This window comes from Pelophylax lessonae (genome assembly GCF_965119305.1).
Source record: "Pelophylax lessonae genome assembly, chromosome: 5".
In the NCBI taxonomy this organism is placed as follows: Eukaryota; Metazoa; Chordata; class Amphibia; order Anura; family Ranidae; genus Pelophylax; species Pelophylax lessonae.
The window spans coordinates 133205558-133231587 of record NC_138772.1 but is presented as its reverse complement, the minus strand read 5'-3'; the positions used below and the strand labels follow the sequence as shown (position 1 = coordinate 133231587).

Below are 26030 nucleotides of genomic sequence, written 5' to 3'. Positions count from 1 at the left end.
GTTTTGTAGCAAGCAATGACACCCTTGGACAGCACAAGCCAGTGGGGAGGGATCTGTGTCCTTTAAAGCATTCCAAGCAACGGATTTTACAGATAAACCAAAAATCCTAATTTCTTTATCGTACAGCACAGGGATTAAATGGGTTGTAAAGTCAGAAGGTTTTTTTTATCTTAATGCATTTCTTGCATTAGGATAAAAAGCCTTCTGTGTGCAACACAACAGCTCCCCCCCCCCCCCCCCCAGCCCTCCTAATACTTACCTGAGACCCATCTCTATCCAGCGATGTCCACAAATGCCTCAGCCACCTGGGACTCCCTCTCCTGATTGGCTGAGATGCAGCCCCCTTGCAGAACATAATAGTACAGCAAGTTTTTTTTTTCTTTTGTTTTTTTTTTTTTTTGTTCAGTCAGCCCTAACTGTCTCTGTGTACCAGGCATAAGATTATGCTAGAAATAAAAATGCACTTTCAATGGACAATACTTGTGTAAATTGATACATATTCATTTATTGTTGTAGGTGTTTGATCATTTACAATGTTTTCCAAAGCCACAAAAACTTTCCTGAGTGAAATTGATGCAGGGGGTGAGTTGATACCGATCTCTAGTTTAAATGACTGCAATAAGGCCCAGCTTCTCAGCGTGGTGGCAAAGAAGAAGAGATTCTGGTGGTGGCAAAAACCAAAGTACCTTTTTTCGTCATGTGTGTGCTCTTTTGGTGATGTACTGACTGATGAGAAGCCAGTGAAACCAGGTAAGGGTTATTCAAGGATATGTCTCCTGACATTGCATGTTATGTGTACCCGGTATCTGATCTAAAATGCTACTAGGACTTTTGTACTGTTATTATAATAGTAAGTATGCACAGCTGACATGTGCTGTATTTCCTGAGGGCTTTGTGCTTGAACACTTAAGTCTTAACCACTTGCCACCCGTATAACTTATATGGTGGAAAGGTGGCACTGCTGCACCAAGCCACCTACCTAGTACGTGATCCGACACTTCTAGGGCATGCATGCGCACCGCCGGCGACCCATTTTCTGCTGAGAATTATACACAGTGGGAGCTGATCTGCGGGTACCGTGGACTCGATATCCTCTGTCACCCGACAATCATTTAACACAAAGGGAGAACGGCCATCTGCCTATGTAAACAAAGCAAATCACTGTTCTCTCAGTAAGGGAGACATAAATATTGTATGCCTGCAAATCAGGGTCAAAGATCCATGTCTCTCCCTAGTAAAACCACCTCCCACATTACACAAACACACTAGTTAAGCACACAGTTATGGCCTAGCTAGTTTCGCTTTGATGGCCCCTGATGTTAACCCCTTCCCAGCCAGTGTCATTAGTACAGTGACAGTGCATATTTTTAGCACTATTCACTGTATTAGTGTCACTGGTCCCCCAAAAGTGTCAGTGTCCGACTGTCTGCCTATATATATATATTCTCTTTAATTCACAGACACAGCTCCTGATTCTTCTTAACCACTTGCCGACTGCCGCACGACTATTTACGTCGGCAGTCAGCCCCTCACAGGCAGAGCGACGTAGTACTACGTCACTAGCCTGTGAGGGTCTAGGGAGCGAGCGCGCGTGCCCCCGCGCGTGTGACCTGCGGACACGATGTCCGCCGGTCACTCGGCGATCGTCGGTGCAGAGGGAGAAAGGCAGGCGGCTGATGTAAACAAGCCGCCTGTCATTCTCCCCTGTGTAGAAATAGTGATCATACGGTTCTACTATGTAGGACCGTTGATCACTGTTCCTACACCTCAAGCCACAGCCAATCACAGTTAGAATCACGCCCCTAGGGACACACATAACCCCTCCCTCTCAAAAAGTTAACCCCTTCACTGCCAGTGTAATTTTTACAGTAACAGTGCATATGTATAGCACTGATTACTGTAAAAATGTCACTGGTAACCCCAAAAGTGTCAAAAATGTCAGTCAAGGGTCCGATCTGTCCGCAATGTCGCAGTACCGCAAAAAAAATCGCAGATTGACGCCATTATGCGCTAAAAAAAAAAAAAAAAAATGACAAAAATCTTTCCCTTTGTTAGTAAACGCGATAACTTTTGCGCAAACCAATCAAAATACGCTTTTTGCGTTTTTTTTTTTTAACCAAACATATGTAGCATTAAACAAATTGGCCGAAAATGTTAAAAAATTTAGATTTTTACATTTTTTTGGGGGGAATTTCATATAAAAAAATTTGAAAAATATTGTTATTTTTGCAAAATTGACGCTCTTTTTTTGTTTATAGCGCATGATCAAAAAATCGCACAGGTGATCAAATACCACCAAAAGAAAGCTCTGTTTGTGGGAAAAAAAGGACATCAATTTCATTTGGGTACAGCCTCGCATGACCGTGCAATTGTCTGTTAAAGTCACGCAGTGCCAAATCGCAAAATAGGCCCTCGTCAGGAAGGGGGTAAAATCTTCCGGGGCTTAAAGCGGTTGTATCCCGCTTTTTGACACTTTTACCTACTGGTAAGCCTATAATAAGGCTTACCTGTAGGTACAAATAATATCTCCTAAACCGGCACGCGCTCGCGCGAGCGGCGCATGCGCTCTGAAGGTCCGGGGGGACCTTCAATTAAGTTGCCGGGAGCTTGCCGGAAAAATCACTCCCGCGCGCATGCGCGGGAGTGACGTCATCGCGGCTCCGGCCAATCAGCGCGCTGGAGCCGTCTCTTCCGGCCAATCAGCGCGCCGGAGCCGCCGAACCCGGAAGAGACGACGAGGGATCATGGCAGCGCCCGCATCGATGTCCGGGGGTCCGTGTCGGGGCTTCGTTTTAAGGTAAGTTAAACATAATGGGCTAGTATGCGATGCATACTGGCTCATTATGCCTTTGTCTTGCAAGTTTTTTATTTTTATTTATTTTTTTTATAGGGTTTACAACCGCTTTAAGTGGTTAACCTATGGGTTATACTGCCCCCTACAGAAGTAGGACACTAGGCAGGAAAAAGCTTGACTACACCTATGGGCAGTCCCATGGGGTATACACCCACTTTCAGCTATAGGCACTCGCCTAGTCAGGAGTAAGGACCTAGTTCCTTGCTGGGATCTCTGGTCCTGGCGATTTTTTTTTTTTTCTTTTTAAATGGAATTATTTTTCTGTCTTTGTTATTTTGTTCCTGTGAGAATCTACAATCAATTGCCAGACTGGGCGATGGGCTGGATAATCTACATCCAGGGGGTTGGTGACTAGGGCATGGATGTCTTCTGGGCTCCCTGCGGCGGCTGTTGGGCTGGGGGAGTGGATGGTTTAGCATCCGCGGGTCCACGCCTAATGCCGCCAGATCCAGCCAAAAATGTAGGCCGCGGTTTTGCGGCCTACTGGTCGGAAATTATGTGGGGCGGCCCCTGTGAGGGTAGCTGAAGCCACTGCCTCCTGTTTGGGCATCCACCCTCCCCTCTTCTGCCCCTGGGTGGTCGGCTTCACTGGGGCTTGCGTCCATGCGGCTGGGCGCCCACAAAATTTTAGGCTGTGGCTTGCGGCCTACTAGGCCATGCAGCTGAGTCGGGTGCATTAGTTGGGGGGGGGGTGGGCCCAGTGAGTTTGGCTGAAGCCCTCACTCTTCCTTTGGGCATCTGCTGGACTGGGACCCATGCACTTGTGGCTGGACCTCCACAAAAATGTAGGCTGTGACTCCGGCCTGCTAGGCCATGCGGTCAGCTTGGCACGTCCCTTGGAAGGGGTGGCACTGTGAGGGTAGTTCATTTTTTGATGACAGCCTTGCCGCTATTATTGTGTGGGGCACCTGCCCTTTTTTAGCGCTCCGGGACCATCAGGGTACCCTGCCCCCTCGTCCGTGTCACGGCAGGCAGCCCTCTTTTAAGGGGGCTGTTTACTATTATGCGGCCTCTATGGAGGGGCTCAGGGGGAAACCCCCTTGTTCCCTTTTTGCGGTGTCCCGTAGGTGGCCCATTGGTGGGCCCTAGGTCTGCATCTCTTTTGCGGGAATGCAGTCGGCGGCCCTCCCCTGATTGTTAAATCAGATCCTGAAATTGTTTCGGCCGCCGCGGACGTGAGTCACCCTGCTGGGTGTGCGTCCACGCACCCTGAGTGCTCAGATAGCGAGGATGATTCCTCTGCTCCTCTAGCCGCGCATGAAAAGGCGCTGGTGGATGCATTTTTTGTGTCAGTGCGTGAAATTTTAAAAATGGAGGTTGAGGCTGATGTTGCGTCGGAGGCGCCAGTCCCTTTCGGCACCCACAGGCCCTCCAAAGTGGCGAGGGTGTTCCCCCTTCCTCTTACTTTGACAACATTGTCACAAAACTGGAGTTTTCCAAAACGTAGTGGTTTCCAAGCATTGTTGCCTTGCAGTATCCTTAGGAGGATTAACTGCTTAAAAGGTGGATAGAACTACCTGTAGTGGACTCGTCGGTTTCAAGGTTGAATAAAGCTACCATAATTCCGGTTGAGGAGTCTCTGGCCTTTACAGATCCAGCTGATATGAGGGCGGAGGCTCTGGCCCGTCATATATTTGCTGTGTCTGGTTTGGCACTTAGGCCGGTATTTACTATTGCCCTGGTGTCGCAAACTCTGACCGAGTGGGCTAAACTTTTACGTCGGGACCTGGAGGGGAAACAGTTCCCCCCTGTCTTGCAGAGCTGGCAGGTCAGTTGATCCAGGGGTTATAGTTTATCTGTGATGCTTATTTGGATGCGGCTCCTTTGATTTCTAGGCTGTCTGTATAAGCAGTGTTTCTTTGGCGTATTATCTGGCTGAAATGCTGGTCTGCGGACCTCTAAGAAGGCCTTATCTGATCTTCCCCTCGTAGGGGATTACCTGTTTGGAGCTTCCTTGGATGACATCGTTAAGGGTCTCACAGGGTGGAAGAGTACTCATCTTCCTCCAGCTACCAAGGGCAAGGAGCCCTGTCATAGATGTGGGCCATTCTCCTCAGCTCAGCTCAGAGGTTTTTTTCATCCCTCAGGGTCTCAAGACCAGGGATCAAAAGTCAGGGCCTTCACTAGAGGTTCCAAGAGGACCTGGTCTGGCAAGCCACAAGCGGGCTCTTCCAGACCTGCGGACAAGGCTATCTCTGCATGAAGGGGCTCCCTCACCCGTATCTGGGGTGGAAGGACATCTTCGCTGGTTTCCGGATCCATGGACCTCCCTAGTACAGGACGAGTGGATCAACAAAGTTTTTCGGTCAGGCTACCAGATCAAGTTCGGTCTTATCCTACGGAAAGGTTCTTCCTTTTCACCCTGCACTTGTTCCCAGATCGCTTACAGGGTCTCTTTGGGGCAGTGCAAGATTTGTTACTTGATTGTGTGATTGTTCCGGTCCCGACTTCTGAACTTTTTTACTCAAACCTCTTTTACAGTTCCCAGGAAGGAAGGCACGGTACGTCCAATTCTGGACCTCATGGCACTAAACTGCTTTGTGCGGGTACAGAAGTTCCGCATGAAGTCCATTTGCACAGTAGTGGCGTTCCTACAACAGGGGGTTTTCTTCTTGCTTCTACCCACCTACCCACACATTCTAATATGTGCCGTTCACCAGTGCTTCCTCTGCTTTGCAGTGGGTGAGGAGCAGTATCAGTTTGTGGAGTTGCCCTTTGGTCTCGTCTCCACTCCTCGGATCTTCACAAAAGTGTTAGCCCCCGGTGCTGGCATTGTTTGAGTCAGCAGGGGATCCCGGTACTGGGGCACCTGGGCGATCTTCTGCCAACGGAGTCTCAGACTGCTCTGATGGACATCTGGAGATTACTCTGCGAACTCTGAGGGAGTTTGGTTGGATTCAGAAGTCTACTTTAGTTCTGTCTTCAAAAACTGGACAATCTGGGCCTGAGTCCACGCATCCAGTGCTCTAACAGTGTGAACGAATCCTCCTCCTTCTCCACAGCCGCGCATGAAAGGACGCTGCTGGAGGCCTTAATTCTGTCAGTGCGGGAAACCTTGTGGAGGACTCAGCTAATGCTGAGTCAGTGACGCCGGTGCAGTTTGGCACCCAAAGTCTTCCAAGGTGACAAAGATGCCTTTCCTGCCTATTTTGACGAGATTGTCACTAGTCAGTGGGCTTCCCCGAATTGCATGGTTGGAATACCAAAGCGTTTCGGTAGGAGATATCCCTTTGAGGAATCTCTCCTGAAGTGTGGCCTTATTCCGGGCTGAATAAGGCCACACTTTTGCCAGTGGAAGATTTAAGGATCCTGTGGACAAGAGAGCTGAGGCTCTGGTCCGTTACCTTTTTCACCGTGGCAGGTTTAATGTTGAGGCCGGTGTCTGCTATCACCTTTGTATCCCAGACCTTAACGGAATGGGCTAAAATTTTACGCCAGGATCTGGACGGGGGCCAACACCCTCCTGAGCTGGCAGATCAGTTGATCCAGGGGTTACAGTACATTTGTGATGCACCTTTGGAGGCAGCCCTATTGGCCGGCAGGGTATCTGTGACGGCGGTGATTCTTCGTGGCATGATTTTGTTTAAGAACTGGTTGGCCGATCAGGCTTCTAAAAAGGTGCTGACTGATCTACCTTTTGTAGGTGACTGTTTGTTTGGTGCCTCTATGGAAGATATCATTAAGGGCCTTACGGGAGGTAAGAGTACATTACTTCCGCAGGGTGCTAGGGGTAAGGAACCTCGTCGTAAACATGGTCATTTTTTCTCGGCTCACAGGCTGCCCTTTCGTCCATCTGGATCGCAGGAAAAGGGTTCGAGATCTACCCTTAACTTTGCGGGAGGCTCTAAGAGACCCTGGAATGGTAAGTCAAAAGCGGCACTACCGGTTCTGCAGACAAGCCTTCCCCAGCCTGAAGGGGGCCCTCACCTGCATCTGGGGTGGGGGGATGTCTTTGCCTTTTTCTGGAGCCTTGGACCTTGTTCCTTCAGGACAAATGGGTTCACGAGTTGATTTGGTTCAGTTACAAGATCGAGTTTCTGTCCTTGCCTCCGGCAAGGTTCTTTCCTTCCGACTTGCGCCTGTCTCCCAATCGGCTACAGGGCCTCTATGGGGCAGTGCAGGACCTGTTAGCACATGGAGCCATTGTGCCGGTTCCAGAGTCGTAACGTTTTCAAGGTTTTTATTCAAAGCTGTTTACAGTTCCCAGGAAGGAAGGCAAGGTTTGTCTGATCTTGGACCTTTAAGTCTCTGAACAGTTTTGTGCGGGTTCAGAGTCTATCAGCGTGGTAGTAGCTTTCCTTCATCAAGGGGATCTTCTGGCTTCTATCAATCTCAAGAACGCTTAACTTCATATTCCAATATACAGTGGGTATGGAAAGTATTCAGACCCCCTTAAATTTTTCACTCTTTGTTATATTGCAGCCATTTGCTAAAATCATTTAGGTTCATTCTTCTTCCTCATGAATGTACACATAGCACCCCATACTGACAGAAAAACACAGAATTGTTGACATTGTTGCAGATTTATTAAAAAAGAAAAACTGAAATATCACATGGTCCTAAGTATTCAGACCCTTTGCTCAGTATTTAGTAGAAGCCCCCTTTTGATCTAATACAGCCAGGAGTATTTTTGGGAAAGATGCAACAAGTCTTTCACACCTGGATTTGGGGATCCTCTGCCATTCCTCCTTGCAGATCCTCTCCAGTTCTGTCAGGTTGGATGGTAAACGTTGGTGGACAGCCATTTTTAGGTCTCTCCAGAGATGCTCAATTGGGTTTAAGTCAGGGCTCTGGCTGGGCCATTCAAGAACAGTCACGGAGTTGTTGTGAAGCCACTCCTTCGTTATTTTAGATGTGTGCTTAGGGTCATTGTCTTGTTGGAAGGTAAACCTTCGGCCCAGTCTGAGGTCCAGAGCACTCTGGAGAAGGTTTTTGTCCAGGATATCCCTGTACTTGGCCGCATTCATCTTTCCCTCGATTGCAACCAGTCGTCCTGTCCCTGCAGCTGAAAAACACCCCCACAGCATGATGCTGCCACCACCATGCTTCACTGTTGGGACTGTATTGGACAGGTGATGAGCAGTGCCTGGTTTTCTCCACACATACCGCTTAGAATTAAGGCCAAAAAGTTCTATTTTGGTCTCATCAGACCAGAGAATCTTATTTCTCACCATCTTGGAGTCCTTCAGGTGTTTTTTTTAGCAAACTCCATGTGGGCTTTCATGTGTCTTACACTGAGGAGAGGCTTCCGTCGGGCCACCCTGCCATAAAGCCCCGACTGGTGGAGGGCTGCAGTGATGGTTGACTTTCTACAACTTTCTCCCATCTCCTGACTGCATCTCTGGAGCTCAGCCACAGTGATCTTTGGGTTCTTCTTTACCTCTCTCACCAAGGCTCTTCTCCCCCGATAGCTCAGTTTGGCCGGACGGCCAGCTCTAGGAAGTGTTCTGGTCATCCCAAACGTCTTCCATTTGAGGATTATGGAGGCCACTGTGCTCTTAGGAACCTTAAGTGCAGCAGAAATCTTTTTGTAACCTTGGCCAGATCTGTGCCTTGCCACAATTCTGTCTCTGAGCTCTTCAGGCAGTTCCTTTGACCTCATGATTCTCATTTGCTCTGACATGCATTTTGATCTGGAAGGTCTTATATAGACAGGTGTGTGGCTTTCCTAATCAAGTCCAATCAGTATAATCAAACACAGCTGGACTCAAATGAAGGTGTAGAACTATCTCAAGGATGATCAGAAGAAATGGAAAGCACCTGAGTTAAATATATGAGTGTCACAGCAAACTGTCTGAATACTTAGGACCATGTGATATTTCAGTTTTTCTTTTTTAATAAATTTGCAACAATGTCAACAATTCTGTGTTTTTCTGTCAGTATGGGGTGCTATGTGTACATTTATGAGGAAGAAGAATGAACCTAAATGATTTTAGCAAATGGCTGCAATATAACAAAGAGTGAAAAATGTAAGGGGGTCTGAATACTTTCCGTACCCACTGTATGTAGGGCATCAGCGTTTACTTGGTTTTGCCGTGGGTGAGGAGCACTATCAATCAGTAGCGTTACCCTGTGGTCTTGCCTCAGCTCCTCGGGTGTTCACAAAGGTTTTGGCCCCAGTTTACCTGGACAATCTGCTTCTGTGTACATAGTCTTCTTCGGCTCTAGAACCCAACTTGGACATTACTGTGAAAGCTTTTCAGGAGTTTGGATGGACACTGAATTTTCAGAAATCGGCTTGGATTCTGTCCACCAAGTTGGACTACTTGGGTCTGATGCTGGATTCAGCATCGGCCCGGGTGTTTCTTCCACAGGCAAAACTACTGAAGCTGCAAGATGCGATTTGACTCCTGTTGTCCAACCGTGGGTTTTCGCTCAGGACTTGCATGCAAGTGCTGGGTCTGATGGTTTCCACCCTCGAGGCAGTTCTGTTTGCTCATTTCCATACCAGACCTCTGCAAAGAGAGATTCTAGCCAAATGGAACAAGGATCCGCTGTCGGCCGATCTGATCCTGTTGAGCCGGGGTACGAGGGGTTCTCTGTTGTGGTGGCTCTGCTTTTCATCGCTTTGCCTGGGAAAATCCTTTCTTCCCCTGTATTGGACAGTGATTACCACGGATGCCAGTCTGTCTGGGTGGGGAGGTGTCTTGGGCGTGTACTCGGCCCAAGGTGTTTGGACTCGAAAAGAGTCCAGTCTGCCAATCAACATCCTGGAGATTCAGGCGATCAGGCTTTGTCTGTCTCAGTGGACAGATTGTCTGCAGGGACGCCCTGTGAGGATACAATCGGACAATGCTACAGCTGTGGCATATATCAATCATCAAGGGGGCACAAAGTGCTCTGGCAGCTCGGGAAGTAGCCGGCATATTGAGGTGGGCAGAACTATATGTTCCGGCCCTCTCTGCTGTGCACATTCCAGGGGTAGAGAATTGGCAGGTTGACTATCAGTTGGCAGATGTTGGATCCGGGAGAGTGGTCTCTTCACCCGGAGGTGTTTCATAGGCTGTGCCTTCGGTGGGGGACCCCCGATGTGGACCTGTTGTCCTCCCGTCTCAACAGGAAGGTGCAGAGGACGGAAAAATTAAAAAAATAACCTGAAAGACAAAGGCATAATGAGCTAGTATGCATTGTATACTAGTTCATTTTGAAATACTTACCTTAGACCAAAGCCCCCGCAGCGGCGCCTGCTCACCGCTGACACAGCCGACATGTTCATCCGTCTTCCTTCTGGATTTACCTCCCCGGCCATCTAATTGGCCCGGAGCCGTGATGGCGTCACTACTGCGCATAGTTACATAGTTACATCTTGCTTAACCATTAAAAAACAAGAAAACAGTAAAGAAACCTCAACCATACAATCCCATATACACAATCCTATACCTGCAGTTGATCCAGAGGATGGCGAAAATCCCCAGCAAAGCATGATCCAATTTGCAGGGTAAAAAATTGTTTTCTGGTCCCCCAAAAGGCAATCGGATTTTCCCTGGATCAACTTTACCTATAAATCTTAGTATCCATTTATATTATGTACCCCTAGGAAAGAATCCAGGCCTTTTTTAAAGCAATCTAGTGAGCTAGCCAGAACCACCTCTGGAGGGAGTCTATTCCACATTTCCACAGCTCTTACGGTAAAGAAACCTTTCCGTATTTGAAGACGAAATCTGTTTTCCTCTAGACATAAAGAGTGCCCCCTTGTCCTCTGTGTTGACCTTAAAGTGAATAACTAAACACCAAGTTCACTACCAAGTTGGACCCCTTATGTTTTTATACCTGATAATATCCCCCTTAATCTCCTCTTCTCAAGAGAGAATAAATTCAGTTCCTCTAATCTTTCCTCATAGCTGAGCCCCTCCATACCTCTTATCAGTTTGGTTTCCCTTCTGTGCGCTTTCTCCAGTTCCCCGATATCCTTTTTGAGAACTGATGCCCAAAACTGAACTGCATATTCCAGATTAGGTCTTACTAATGATTTGTACAGGGGCAAAATGATAACTCTCTCTCTGGAGCCCATGCCTCTGTTAATACAAGAAAGGACTCTGCTTTCTTTGGAAACCGCAGCTTTGGCATTGCATGCTATTATCAAGCTTATGATCTACCAGAACCCCCCAGATCCCTCTCCGCTATGGATTTCCCCAGTTCTACTCCCCCGCCTAGTATCTATGATGCATGCATATTGTAAGCCCCCAAGTGCCTAACATTACATTTATCAACATTAAACCTCATTTGCCACATAGTTGCCCAATGAAAAGTGCATTGAGGTCGTCTTGTAAGTTGGAGACATCCTGTAAGGAAGTTATTCCACTGCAAAGCTTGGTGTCATCTGCAAAGACTGAAATGCTACTTTTAATCCCAGACCCTATATCATTTATAAAGGTATTAAAAAGCAAGGGTCCCAACACTGAACATTGGGGTACACCACTGATAACCTTAGACCATTCAGAGAAAGAATCATTAACCACTACTCTCTGAATTATATAGTTTAGCCAATTTTCTATCCATTTACAAACGAACCTTTCCAAGCCTGTAGACTTTACTCTACACATTAGTCATGTGTGGGGAACTGTGTCAAACGCTTTTGCAAAATCCAATTATACTACATCCACAGCCACCCCTCTGTCCAAGGTTTTGCCTACCTCCTCATAAGAAGAAATCAGGTTTGTTTGACAACTTCTGTCTTTCATGAATCCATGCTGTCTGTTGCTTAAAATATTTTTTTCCAGCAAGAACTCATCTATGTGGTCTTTTATTAAACTCTCCAGTATCTTCCCAACTATAGAAGTTAAACTAACAGGTCTATAGTTACTTGTTAAAAACTTTAATTCTGTTTTAAATATAGGCATCACATTGGCCCTACGCCCTACGCCAGTCCTTAACGAGTCCCTAAAATTGGAAATAAAAGCTTTTAAATTACAGAGCTCAATTCTTTTAGGATGTGTGGGTGGATGCCATCTGGTCCAGGTGCTTTATCCATCTTTATTCTGCCTAAATATTTCTGGACCATATGACTTTTGAGCCATTGTGGATCATTTGGGGCTGTGTCAATCCTAACCTCATTATGGTCATGAGCTCCCCCATTCTCCTTTGTATACACAGAGCTGAAGAAAGTATTTAATAAATTTGCCTTTTTTTTTGTCCCCAGTCACCCACTCCAGATTATTTTGTGAAGGGTCTACATGCTCAGACCTAACCTTTTTACTATTAATATATTTGAATAATTTTCTGGGGGTTGTCTTACTATCTTTTGCAAGCCCTTTTCTAATTATTTATAGCTTTTTTAAGTTTGGCCGTGAGCCACATAGTTTTTATTTTTAGCTTTTTAAAATTATTGACCATGGAAATATACTTTGCAGTGAGTTTGCATACAGTCTTTTTGAAAAATTCCTATTTCTGTTCTGTGTTCATTGATGCCAATATTCCCACCCAAGTCCTGGAGAGCAGCCCTCATCCTTGGAACATTTTCTCTCTTAAAGTTTAGTGTTTTTATATTTCCTGTTTGCGTTTTTGGCTTACAGCTAATATTAAATGAAATCGTATTATGGTCACAGCTACCCAGATGTTCTTTTATATGAACTTCATTAATAAGCTCTGCATGGTTTGAGATTACCAGGTCCAACAGAGCATCATTTCTAATGGGGGCCTCAATAAACTGTACCATAAAATCATCTTGTAATAGGTTTATAAATGTTTGCCCTTTAACCATTTCAGCAATGCCATTACTCCAGTCAATGTCTGGGTACTTAAAATCCCCCATTATTATCACTGCCCCAGACCTTGCAGCCCTTTCTATCTGTGCCAAGAGCTGAGTCTCCACCTCCTCATTAATACTGGGAGGTCTATAACAAATTCCAATGATAATCTTTGTATTATGCACACCTATGTACATTTCCACACATACTGCTTCAGACCGATCACACTCTCCATCAACTAGGTCCTCTTTCACATTCACTTTGAGATCACTTCTCACATATAGACAGATACCACCACCCCTCCGTTTTACCCTGTCTTTCTGAAAGAGAGCATAGCCAGGAATATTAATATCCCAGTCGTGAAGAATGAAGCCAAGATTCAGCAATACCAATTAAATCATAGTTCTACACGTGCCCCAGAGCTTCCAACTCACCTGTTTTGCTTGGCAGACTTCTGGCATTGGTAAACAAACACTTTAATTCACTGTCACATTTTGCACACTTATTTTGCATATTTTTAATTTTGGTACACATAGTACAATTTCCAATGGTTGTTTGTAACATAGGAACCTTCTTATCCTCTGCTATAACTCTCCCAGGAGCTAACGTTTACAGCACAGGGCTCTAAGGGAATGGCACAAGCGGCCGTTCCTTCAGAACGCATGCGCCAAGGTAAGCCTTATCATATGCTTACCTATAGGTACAAGTTACAGAGGAAGCTTTACTTCCTCTTTAATGATCCCAAACATGTAAAAATGTTATGTTTAATTCTGCCACTGCAAACCAACATGTTTTTATCCTGATTTTACATTAACAATTTACACAAACAGATTATGTTTTTCTTGTGTGCGTGTGTTGCAGTATTTCATCTCAAAAACTAAAAGATGAAAAGCTCTGTCCTAAGGATAAATAAATAAACCAATATAAATACCAGATGTGGAATTGGTTGTTTTTCCTTTGAAATGTGCATTTCATGTTTGAAAGACTGTTTTGCATGGATTGTTGTTTTTTCACCACCTGTATTGGTTCTTTTTCTTGCTCTTCTCAATACACATTTCATTGAAACTGTTATCTCTATCCTGGAGCGTGCTTAATTCAAGGGAGCTATACCCATACAATAGTCTTGGTTAAAATATTTTTATAGTCAAAATGCTTTGAAACCTGATAAAATAACATGCGTAGACTCCGCTTATCTGTGTGGTTAGACTTTTAATGAATTGAAAGTCCATTTTCAATCATAAAAAAAAAATTACATAAAAATGGAAATATCGTTTGCATCACGCTTTTGCAAATTGGGCCTATTACAAGATGTTAAAGTGGAATTCAAGTCAAAAATAAAAAATCTCTTTACTTTTTGAACAATGTAATAAACTTTTATATAAACCACTTTTTGGAACGCTGAATGCTTGGTTGGAAGGCTTTCAGTAAATCTTCTTCTGTCTTCCACGGACAACATTTTCCCCCCTGTAGTCGAATGGGCTGCACACAGGCACTTCCATTGTCAGTGTTCGCGCTCTCAGCCCTGCCCAACCCCACCCCCCACCCGCTTTTGACGTCACATGCTTTATTAACCGCTTGCCGACCGCCGCAAGTACATATACTGCGGCGGTCAGCCCCGTGCAGGCAAAGTGACGTATGGGTACGTCACTCGCCTGTGAGCCAATAGGGGGCGAGCTCCCACCCCCGCTCGTTCACGGACACCTCCGCGCGCGAGTGACCGGCGGACCCGATGTCCACTGGTCACTCGCGATCGTCAGTTACAGAGGGAGAAAGGCAACAAAAATGACACAAATCTTTCCCTTAGTTAGTAAACGCAATAACTTTTGCGCAAACCAATCAAAACTCGCTTATTGCGATTTTTTTTTTTTTTTTTTTTACCAAACATATATAGCAGAAAACAAATTGGCCAAAAATTTTAAAAAATTTAGGTTTTTACATTATTGTTATTTTTGCAAAATTGTCGCTCTTTTTTTGTTTATAGCGCATGATCAAAAAATCGCACAGGTGATCAAATACCACCAAAAGAAAGCTCTGTTTGTGGGAAAAAAAGGATGTCAAGTTCGTTTAGGTACAGCGTCGCAAGACCGCGCAATTGTCTGTTAAAATCACGCAGTGCCGAATTGCAAAATAGGGCCTGATCCGGAAGGGGGTAAAATCTTCTGGGGCTTAAGTGGTTAAGAATGAAGACACACAAGTGCCCTCATTCATGAGAGAGCTCTGACAGGGGAAGCTGCTCCTCCAATCATCCTAACCTTGCTTTGGCTTGTGGGAGTGATGGAGAGCTTTAATAGAGACACACCCACTGGCCCCTCTTAGGATCGGAATGGAGGAGGTTTGTGGCCATGGGACAGGGAACAGATTGGCCAAATAAAGGTAGAGAAATGGGAATTTCTCTTTTGTTCATTGACGGACACAGCTCCATATCTTCTTTGACCCTTGGGTTATGCTGTCCTCCATAGGAGTAGGACTTGGCAGAAACAAAATTGACTACGCCCCCTAGGGCTGTCCTAGGGGGTATACTTCCCACTTCCTGCTATAGGACTTCAGTTTTTTCTGCCCAGTCAGGAGTAAGGACCTGGTTCCTTGCTGGGATATCTGGTCCTGGCATTTTTTCCTTTTTAAATGAAATTTTTTCCTTTTTAAAATGACATTTTTTCTTTTATTATTTTTCTTTTCCTATGAGAACTACAATCAACAGCCGGACTGGGCGACGCACTGGATATCCTAGATCCTTACGGTGTTCCCAGTCTGGCCAGCGAGCATGACCCAACTTTAGCTCCGCGCTAGGTTGGCCGCTACATAGCCCAGCTGAATGGGGGCTAGCCTGGTGAAACACTTTGCAAAATCACATAGCCCTGGTCATGACACTGGTCACAACATGAGTCGCAGCGTACCTCTGGCCGCAGCATCCCCATTCCACGATGGTGCAGTGGACTGCCCGGAGTGGTGCCCGCTTAGTTCCCAGGTGTGGTGAGTAGTGTCACCCCCTCTCCTCTGGGAAAATTTGAGGTGGACGCGGGCCCTTTCCTCGGGTTGGTAGGCCCCCTCTGTGTCCTTCCTTCCTGTCTGTTCCCCCCCCTCTCTAGCAGGGTTCCCCTGCCCATGTCACTCTCACCTACCCCCCTTAGTCCCCCCTCCCCGGGGTGGCCAGGCTTCTTCAGGCATGGGGTCATGCGGTGTTGGGCTGGGGGGGAGGGTGCGCGCCGCTGGCGGCTCACAGTAAGATTTTTGTATTGCAATGTCAGGGTTTGGGGTCCTTTTAGGGCCCTAGCGGACTTCCTGGAGGGTCGCTGGGGGTCCTGGGTGCCGCGCCACCATTTTTCTGTGAATGGCTGTCTACAGCTTCGGCGGCCATGTTTTTTGTAGTCTGGCGGCCATGTTTTCAGAGTTTCCCATTGAAATCAATGTGGCGGCCATTTTCTTGTATCTTTTGGAGCGGTGCTGAGGCGGCAGGCCTCTTGTGACAGTGACGGCGCTTCAGCCTTCTCTCTGATTGCAGCATGGCAAGCAGCTTGACGCTTTTCATCCTTCCCTAAGTCGGTGGTGGTGAGTCCCTGCAGGTGTAAAGCTCCCTCTTTCTGCCATAGCAGCGCCGCTGCTGCGCTGAGACTTGTAGTGCTACCGGTGAGAGGGTTTTTTATTGCAATTTTTTTCACACATTGCGGACGGCCTCCGAGTTAACCATGGAGGCCCTGGAGCATGTGTCACCACCTGACCCACTCTCAGAAGCTTCGGGACCCTCTGGATCTCAGTGGGCCCTGTTGGCCCTGGCGGCCATGGCAGCGGTCCTGCAGTCACTTGTGTATAATGTTGATATGGCCTTTCAAAAGCCACCTAGCAAGAAGTGCCCCCGCCTTCACCTGTCTCCTCTGCCTCCTCAAATTCTGAGGGGGATTTGGCTGCCGTGGACACGAGTCGACCCACCAGGTCTGCGTCCACGCACCCTGAGTGCGCTGACAGTGAGGATGAATCCTGTTCCACTACAGCCGCGCGTGGAAAGGTGCTTGTGGAGGCACTGATAGTATCAGTGCGGGAAACTTTAAGATTGGAGGACACAGCTAATGCTGCGTTGGTGCAATTTGGTACCTGCAGACCATCCCAGGTGACTAAGGTGTTCCCCCTTTCCTGCCTATTTTTATGAGATTGTCTCAAGTCAGTGGGGATCCCCAAAACGCATGGTTGGGATACCTAAGTGTTTCGCTAGGTGTTATCCCTTTGAAAAGTCCCATTTGAAGAAACTGACAGTTCCACCGGTGGTGGATTATCAGGTTTCCAGATTAAATAAAGCCATGCTTTTTCCCGGTGGAGGATTCCCTGTCTTTTAAATACCCTGTGGACAAGAGAGCTGAGGCTCTGGTCCAATACCTTTACACCGTGGCTGGTTTAATTTTGAGGCTGGTGTTTACCATTGTCTTGATTTCCCAAACCTTAACAGAATGGGCTAAGCTTCTGCGCCAGGATTTGAAAGGTGGTCAACATCCTACTGAGCTGTTTGGATCGGTACAAGACCTGTTGCTTTAAGGGGTGATTGTCCCGGTTCTGACTTCGGAACGTTTTCAGGGTTTTTACTCAAACCTCTTTACAGTTCCCAGGAAGGAAGGCAGAGTGCATCCAATCCTGAACCTCAAGGCGCTTAAATGCTTTGTGCGGTGCAGAAAATCAGAATGGAGTCCATTCACACGGTGGTGGCATCCCTTCGTCAGGGGGATTTCCTTGCCCCTATCTACATCACAGATGCCTACTTTCACATTCCATTATGTGCCAATCACCAGCGCTTTCACCACTTTGCCCTGGGAGAGGAGCATCTTGCATCCGCTCCTTGGCTCTTCACAAAAGTGTTTGCCCCGGTGCTAGCTTTGTAAGGCCAACGGGGAAGGGGGTCATGGTGCTGGGCTACTTGGCTGATCTCCTTCTGGGAGCGGAGTCTCCTACTGCTCTGGTCGAAAACCTGGAGATCACAATACATACTTTGCGGGTGCTCGGCTGGATTCTGCATTTTCAAAAGTCTGTTCTGGTTCCGTCCACAAAGCTGGACTATCTAGGCCTGACTGTGGACTCGGCCTTAGCCAGACTGCTCCTTCCTCTGGACAAACTCCAGAAATTGCAGGCTGAAGTTAATCTCCTGCTGTCCAGCAGATGATCATCCCTCCGTACCTGCATGCGGGTGCTGGACCTTATGGTGTCCACCTTCGAGGCTTTTCTGTTTGCACAGTTCCATCTGAGGTCCCTACAAAGGGAGTCGGGGAATGAAGGAGTCCCTGATATGGTGGCTTTGTTTTTCAGCGCTTCGGCTGGGCAAATCTTTCCTCCCCTTGTATTGGACAGTGGTTGCCACGGATGCCAGTCTGTCCGGCTGGGGAGGTGTCCTCGGCAAGCATTGTGCTCAGGGGATATGGATCTGTAAGGGCCCAGACTACCGATCAATGTCTTGGAACTCCGAGCGATCAGACTGTGTCTGGACCATTGGATACATCATCTTTAGCGTTGTCCCTTGCGCATTCAATTGGACAATGCCATGCCCGTTGCTTATGTTAATCACCAAGGGGGTACAAGAAGTGTCCTGGTGGCTCTGGAGGTAGCTGGCATTCTAAGGTGGGCAGAAGGGTTAGTTCCAGTCCTCTCCATCGTACACATTCCCAGGGTGGAAAACTGGCAGACAGATAACCTCAATCGGCAGGCCTTGGACCAAAAAGAGCGGTCCCTTCATCCAGAGGCGTTTCATCAGTTGTGTCTCCGGCAGGGCATTCCCGAGGTGGATCTGTTGACGTCTCAGCTTAACAGAAAGGTGCAGAGGTTTGTGGCTTTGTCAAGGGATCCTTTGGCGGAAGCCACAGACGTGCTGGTGACCCCGTCTGATTTATGCCTTCCCTCCTCTAAAGCTTCTGCCAAGACTTCTACGCAGGATTGAGGCTGAAGGGATTCCCCTCATCTTAGTGGCTCCGGACAGGCCTTGCTGGGCTTGGTACGCCGATCTGGTGCGGCTGGTCGCCGGCGTTCCTTGGCAGCTTCCTCTCAGGGAGGATCTGCTGTCCCAAGGACCAATCTTCCATCCTGCTTTACAGTCGCTGACTTTGATGGCTTGGCTGTTGAACGCCAGGTGCTGACGGATAAAGGTTTATCTGAGTGGGTGATTCCTACACTGTTAAAAGCTAGGAAATCTACTTCTAGGAAGATCTACTATTGTACGTGAAAGACGTACATTACGTGGTGTGACCCACTTGGGGTTCATCCTCGCTTCTTCTCGGTGGCTAGGATCTTGACCTTCCTTCAATGGGAGGTTTAACAGAAATTGGCCTTGAGTACAATCAAGGGCCAGGTGTCGGCATTGGGGGTCTTCTTACAACAACCTTTGCCCACACACTCCCTGGTGCCTACCTTTCTTCAGGGTGTCCGACATTTGGTTCCTCCAGTGTGGTCTCCGTTGCCGCCTTGGGACCTCAGTTTGGTGCTTTCGGTCCTCCAGAAGCCGTCCTTTGAGAATCTTCGGGAGATTTCCCTGCTTACGCTGTCCCAGAAGGTGGCCTATTCGATGTCTATCACCTCTGCGCACAGGGTGTTAGAACTGGCTGCGTTATCCTGTCGGCCACCTTACGCTGTCCCAGAAGGTGGCCTATTCGATGTCTATCACCTCTGCGCACAGGGTGTTAGAACTGGCGGCGTTATCCTGTCGGCCACCTTACCCGGTGATTCACAGAGATAGGTTGTTTCTTCGCCCCTGTCCATTGTTCCTTCCAATGGTTGTCTCTGATTTTCATTTCAACGAGTCGCTTAGTGCCTCCTGGGTCTTCCGTCATCAGGCATCAGTGACGCTGGTTTGCAAGGCGGCCACCTGGTCGTCAGTGCACACTTTCACAAAGTTTTGTAAAGTGGATGTGTTAGCATCTGAATACTTTTTTGCAGGCTGCTGTTGAGAGGACCTGATCCTCTTTGAGGGCGTATTGTTTTTTCAGGTGGGCTCCAGTTTTCGTGGAGCTCCTGTTGCCTGGTAGGCTACTGTTTTTAGCCTTGGGAATTTTTTTTTTTTTTTTTGCTGTTTCTAGCCCTCATGTTTAACAGTGCTTTGGGATGTCCCAGTGGTTATGAAGATCAGGAGCTGTGTCCATCAATAAACTAAAGAGAAAATGGGATTTTTGACTTACCGTAAAATCCATTTCTCTGATGTTCATTGACGGACACAGCACCCACCCCTCTGTGGAGTTGTAATTCTGACACTGCTTGTAACAGAGTACCTGTAGAAGAGAGCGGGAGTATACCCCTTTGGTGCTGCCCATAGCTGTAGCCAGACTTTTTTTCTGCCTAGTGCCCTACTCCTGTAGGGGGCAGTATAACCCAATGGTTATGAAGATCAGGAGCTGTGTCTGTCAATGAACATCAGAGAACTGGATTTTACGGCAAGTCAAAAATCCAATTTTTAATACAAAAAAAGTTTGGCTTACTGAAAAATATGGACATATATAGTATAGTATTCACTCAATAACTGGTTGGGGCTCCTTTTAAATTAATTAGTGCATCAGTGTGGTGTGGCATGGGGGCGATAAGCCTGTGGCACTGCTGAGGTGTTTTGGAAGCCCAGGTTGCTTTGACAGCGGCCTTCAGCTTGTCTGCATTGTTGGGTCTGGTGTCTCTCCTCTTCCTCTTGACAATACCCCACAGATTCTGTATGGGATTTAGGTCAGGTGAGATTGTTTGCCAGTCAAGCACAGTGAAACCATGATCATTAAACCAGGTATTGGTACTTTTGGCAGTGTGGGCAGGCGCCAAGTCCTGCTGGAAAATTAAATCTGCATCTCCATAAAGCTGGTCAGCAGAGCAAAGAATTATGTGCTTTAGGGTTATCTGGTGGAAGGCTGTGCTGACTTTGGACTTGATAAAACACAGTGGACCAACACCAGAAGATGACATGGCTACCCAAATCCTCATGGACTGTGGAAAATTTTTCATTTCATTTGGAAATCAAGGTCACAGAGTCTGGAGGAAGAGTGGAGGGGCACAGAATCCAAGTTGCATTAGGTCTATTGTGAAGTTTCCACAGTCAGTGATGATTTGGAGAGCCATGTCATCTGCTTGTTTTGATCCACTGTATTTTATCAAGTCCAAAGTCAGCGCAGCCCTCTACCAGGAAGTTGGACATTTTTACAGATGCTTCTATGGGCGTCTGCTTTTTTTTTTTTTTTCCTGCCTCTAAACGCCTCTCTAAGTTAGATTTATGTGCCCATGCTTTTAGCAGTGTTTAGTGGCAGGAGCTTTTAAAAGCTTTTAAAGGCAGTAAAAAAAAAAAAAAAAAACACTGCTAGTACGTCCAGGACCAGCAGAGTTTGCACAGAAAAAATGCTTGATGCTACTAAAAGCTGCTAAACACGCTTAAACTAAATTATTTATTCTGGCCAATGAAATTAACACCCAAGAGCTTGATGCCGGTTCAAGTCTGGAACTCAGTCGCTGGCAGTGGGGAGGAGCCTGCATGACCCGGACGTGAGGGAGGAGAGGGAAGGAGAACGCTGCACACCAAATTCTCCATGATGGAGCTCCAGTTCCATGATGGGATCTACCGGATCTGACCACGCTGCCTCGTCCCTCACCCCCCTGTATTACCTTTGATGGTTGTTCAGAGCAGGGACCGCCGGCTTTTATAGCGAACCCAGTTGTCATCCAGTTACCCAGTAACTGCATTACTCTGACAGGGGGTCAGCGTCGGAGCTATGCCAGAGCGAGACTCGGTGATCACTGTAGAGGAGCACGGCCAGTTTCAGTTACTGCACGGCTACTCCTTGGCTTTCAGGTCGCTCGAGTACGGGACTGCAGCAGTCCGTGAGTACAGATTGAAGTAGTTGAAGAAAAGTCACACTATAACTTCCTTGTTTCAATCTTGACAAATTCATAAAATCGAACAGTCTGAGTCAGTTACTTTACTCTCTGTAACCTGAGTAACCGGAGCAACCTGAGTAATTCAGCAATCTGAGTAACCTGAGTAATCTGAACAAACTGAGTAACCAAATTGAACAGTCTGAGTCAGTTATTTCACTCTGACTAGCCTGAGAATTTGAGCAACCTCAGTAGCCTGTGTGACTTGAGTAACCTGAGTAATCTGAGTAACTGGAGCAATCGGAGTAATACAGCAACCTGAGTAACCTGAGTAACTTGAGTACCAAAATTGAAGAGTCTGAGTTACTTCAATCCGAATAGCCTGAGAATCTGAGCAACCTGAGTAGCTTGAGTGACTTGAATGACCTGAATAATCAGAGTAATCTGAGTGACCTGAGCAACTTGAGTAATCTGAGCAACCTGAGTAACTTGAGTAACAAAATTGAAGAGTCTGAGTTACTTCACTCTGAATAGCCTGAGAATCTGAGCAAACTGAGTAGCTTGAGTGACTTGAATGACCTGAGTAATAAGAGCAACCTGAGTAATCTGAGTAACAGAATATTACCATCATATTTCTATAAACTGTTACATATTGTTGTATTTTTATACCATGCTTTGTTTTGTACTGCTGTTGGATTGGAGGAGGTGGAGATAACACCCTGCTGATACGTGGAGGTGTGAGGGGATGGACCGGAAGGACTAACAGCATATTACTTTTATATTACTACAGACTGCCACATATTACTACATTATTATATTGCGCTGAGTAATCTGAGCAACCTGACTAATCTGAATAACCTGAGTGATCTGAGCAACCTAAGTAATCTGAATAAATTGAGTAATCTGAGTAACCTGAGTAACAGCATATTACCATCATATTACTATAGTCTGTCACACATTACTATATTATCATACTTTACTGTTTTAAACTACTGTTGGATTGGAGCAGCAGCATGCTGATAGTAATTTTGTCTACCTCTCCTTACCTATCCATTGAGCTTTTGGTATCCTATTTAATCATAGATCATTAATCTCTGGTCAATCATTGGTCCTGGTCCTTTATTTGATAATGAGATCTCCCTCTCTTAATTGATATAGTTTTTTTTTTTTTCTTTTCGTAATGCTTCCGGAGAGTTTTAATATGAGGGGTAGGTCAGCAAGAGGCGGTGCAACAGCAAAATCACAGACAGTAAGTGCCAGTCCTAATACGATTAAAACATTTATGATCCAGGAAGAGAGCTTGGAAAAAGTCTTACCTGAGAAATCTCTAGGAGCGCGATCAAAACAGACGGAACTAAGAACCGATGTTAAGAGGATGTCACTCGGAATCGACTCTGGGGAGCAGAGTAGGTTGATAAAGACCCCAGAAGTGGACGTTGACCCAGATCAAAGTGTGGAAAAAACTCTGAGCGATCAAACGCTCTCGAAGAAAGAATTGACTATAATGCTTGCAGCATTAGAAAATTCTTTGAAAACAGACTAAACAATTCATAAAGATTTTGCACATCTAATAAAGTGAATTGAAGATCTGGAAAAAGACAGATAAGATGTAGATAAATAAGCATCTGAAAGGTGACATAAAAGAATTAGGGAGAGAGTGTAGAGATCTCGCCTATAAGAGGGAAAAGCAGAAGAATAGGAGCAGGAGAAAGAATCTGAGAATACGTGGGTTACCAGAACAACATGGCGAAGACTTATTTGATAAAATGAGAAATATCTTTAATCCAATAACGGAAGGAAGAGAAATGGACCGGGAAAAGATAGAGAGAGCACATGGACTCAGGAGACCAAGAAATATCTGAACGGAAACCCCCAGAGACATTATTATAAGATTTCAGAACTATTCAGAAAAGGCACAGATTTGGACAAATCTGAAAAGAAAAATGTCCATTAGTTATGAAAGCATGAACTTACAGATCTTCTCGGATCGATCCCAAGCCACATTAAGTAGAAGGAGGCTGTTGAGGCCCCTTGTGGACTCCCTGCAAAATCAAGGAATACAGTATAATTGGGGGTTCACAGTATATCTGATAGGAAAAAGAGATGGACGATCAGCAAGATTAAAGTTCCCTGAGGAAACCCGAGATTTTTGTGGGAAATTGGACATTCCTATTCCAAAAATACCTGGCTGGAAAGATGATATCCACTCAGAGCAGACGACTAGCGCAGAACAATGGGGATTAGCCTAAAATAAAAAATAATAAATATGCCTAAAATGATTTGGAGGGGGAGTTCTGAGGGAGAAGGAGTTGCGAGTCAGGGGTGTGGGGATATGGGGAATGGGGAGGTGGGCTAGGGGGGAGGAACCATCCCGAGATATGCCACCTATTAGGAGGGAGGGATATCTCGTGACCGGGCAGCTGAGCAATACCCCGAGGCAGAAGGGAGGGGAATGTGGGAGGACCAGATGATTGGCTCTCCTAACGCCCACTCTAGGACCATGAGTTGGTCAGAACAACATGAAGGGGGTGGAAGGGGAGTTAGGGAGGGAAGAGGTGGGTGGAGGGTCTGTGGAGGGAATGTGGGGAGGAGAGGGAAGGGATGGGGTAAAGGGGGGTGGTAGGGGAATAGGGAAAAATAGACATTTGCGGTCATACCTGTTGATACCAATATTTTTACTGGAGATGGTTGTAGATTTTGGTGGTGTTGCGGAAGTGTGAGCCCCTCGTTTCTCCATTTGGCTAGCCCGGGCGGAGACACGGGGGCAATAAGTAACGGGAGTAGGGAGGTGTATTATAGATCAAATAAATTGTTTGAAAATAATATCATATAATGTTAGAGGATAAAATATACCAACTAAAAGACTAAATTTTAGGAGAACTCCGCTAAAACCTTTTTTTTTACAGGAGACTTGTATTGCACAGAATACAAACGTGAAAATATATTCAAAATATTGACCAGGTATTTTGGAGACCCACCTATTAAGAGAGCAAAGGGAGTGGCAATCAGTTTGACTAGAGAGGTAGGGGTCTCCCTGGAGGAGAGATTGGTCGAACCAGGGGGTCGATTCATCTTCCTAAAGGGACAACTTCAAGGAAGGGATTATACCCTGGCAAAAATATACTGCCCAAATAAAAATTTAAAAGAGTATTTGAGGAAAGCATTGAATACATTGTCCCTCTATAAAAAGGGTGACCTTTTATTGGCAGGAGACTTCAATTTCTGCATGGATCCATTTCTGGATTGTACGTCGAGGGCATGGGAGGTGGGAGGCTCTCAAATGAGGAAGGTAAAGAATAAGCTTTTCCAATGTCAGTTAGTTGATACTTGGAGAATTCAACATCCGGGAGAGAGGGACTATACTTTCTATTCTCCCATGCATTAGATGAACTCTAGATTGAACTATATAATGATAGAACACAGGATGATAGAGGCAGTGGTCAGTACATCAATAGGGTCAATGACCATCTCAGATCACGCTCTAGTTATCATGGAAATAAAACTCTTTGACCACCAGGGAAAGGTGAATCCCTGGAGGATAAATGAAGAACTATTGCAGGATGAGGAAGTGGGGAAAAAGATAGAGGAGTAGTTGGACCAGTATTTTCCTAGTAAACGAAATCCCGGATGTTTCCCTGGAAACAGCCTGGTAAGCTCATAAAGCATATATTAGAGGAATATTTATGTCAACAGGTTCCAGAAAAAAAAGGGAAAGAACTATTTATATAAACAGATTAATATACGAGATACATGAGATGGAACAAATACATAAAAAAAACTTAGATGTGGAGTTACAAAAAGCATTAATATTAAAAAGAGATAAATTGAGAGAATTGTCAGAGGAAGATACAAGACGATGCGTTAACAGGGTTGCTAAAGAAAGATACAAATGAGGTAATAAACCTGGTAAACATCTGGCAGGATTATTAAAAAACCAAAAGGCAAATAATTACATTATAAAAAATAGTAAAGGGGAAATGGTGCACTTGACAACGGAAATGGCTAATGCTTTTCAAAACGTTTACCAAACGTTATATTCTATTCAGCAAAAAAATACTTCATTAGAAGAACAACTTAGAAAACAAAAGATACAAGAATATATAAAGGAATCGAAGTTGCCCAAAATAGAAATAGGAAAACTACAGGCTTTAGAGACTCCGATTACCTTAAAAGAAGTAAGTGAAGCGTTAAAGAATTCTCCATCTGGAAAAAAAAGTCCTGGTCCCAACGGGTACACTACCCTTTATTATAGGAGATTTAAGGAAATACTGGTCCCGAAACTCAGTTTTTATATGAACGAGATAGCTGAAAAGGGGAGATGAGAGTGGAGTCACTGCAGGCCCATGTAACATTAATACCTAAAGATGAGAAAGATGCAACTTTGTGTTCTAGCTATGGACCAATGTCACTGCTAAATACAGATATAAAATTGTACGTAAAAATCTTAGCGACCCGACTACAAGATCTTATGACAGAATGGATCCATGCAGATCAGACAGGATTTATCCCAGATAGAGAGGGTAAAGATAACGGAATAAGAACTCCACTGTTAATATGTAAGTCTAACAAGAGACTCCGGACCTCTTACTGTCAATCGATGCCAAGAAAGCTTTTGGTAGGGGGGACTGGGAGTTTATGTTTGAAACAATAAAGGACCTGGGTATTGGACCAAAGAGGATGCGATGGAT

General features: G+C 45.8%; 1 protein-coding gene across 1 annotated transcript in view; it reads left to right on the top strand.

Annotated features, from left to right (window-relative positions):
- Positions 1 to 514: 514 nt before the first annotated feature.
- The window catches only part of GSDME (gasdermin E), a 287746-nt gene continuing 262230 nt past the window's right edge, over positions 515 to 26030 (top strand). Inside the window, exon 1 of the mRNA XM_082257476.1 lies at positions 515 to 750. Within this exon, the coding sequence (XP_082113602.1) occupies positions 534 to 750 (217 nt within the window). The 5' untranslated portion in view covers positions 515 to 533. The remainder of the gene's footprint in view (positions 751 to 26030) is intronic.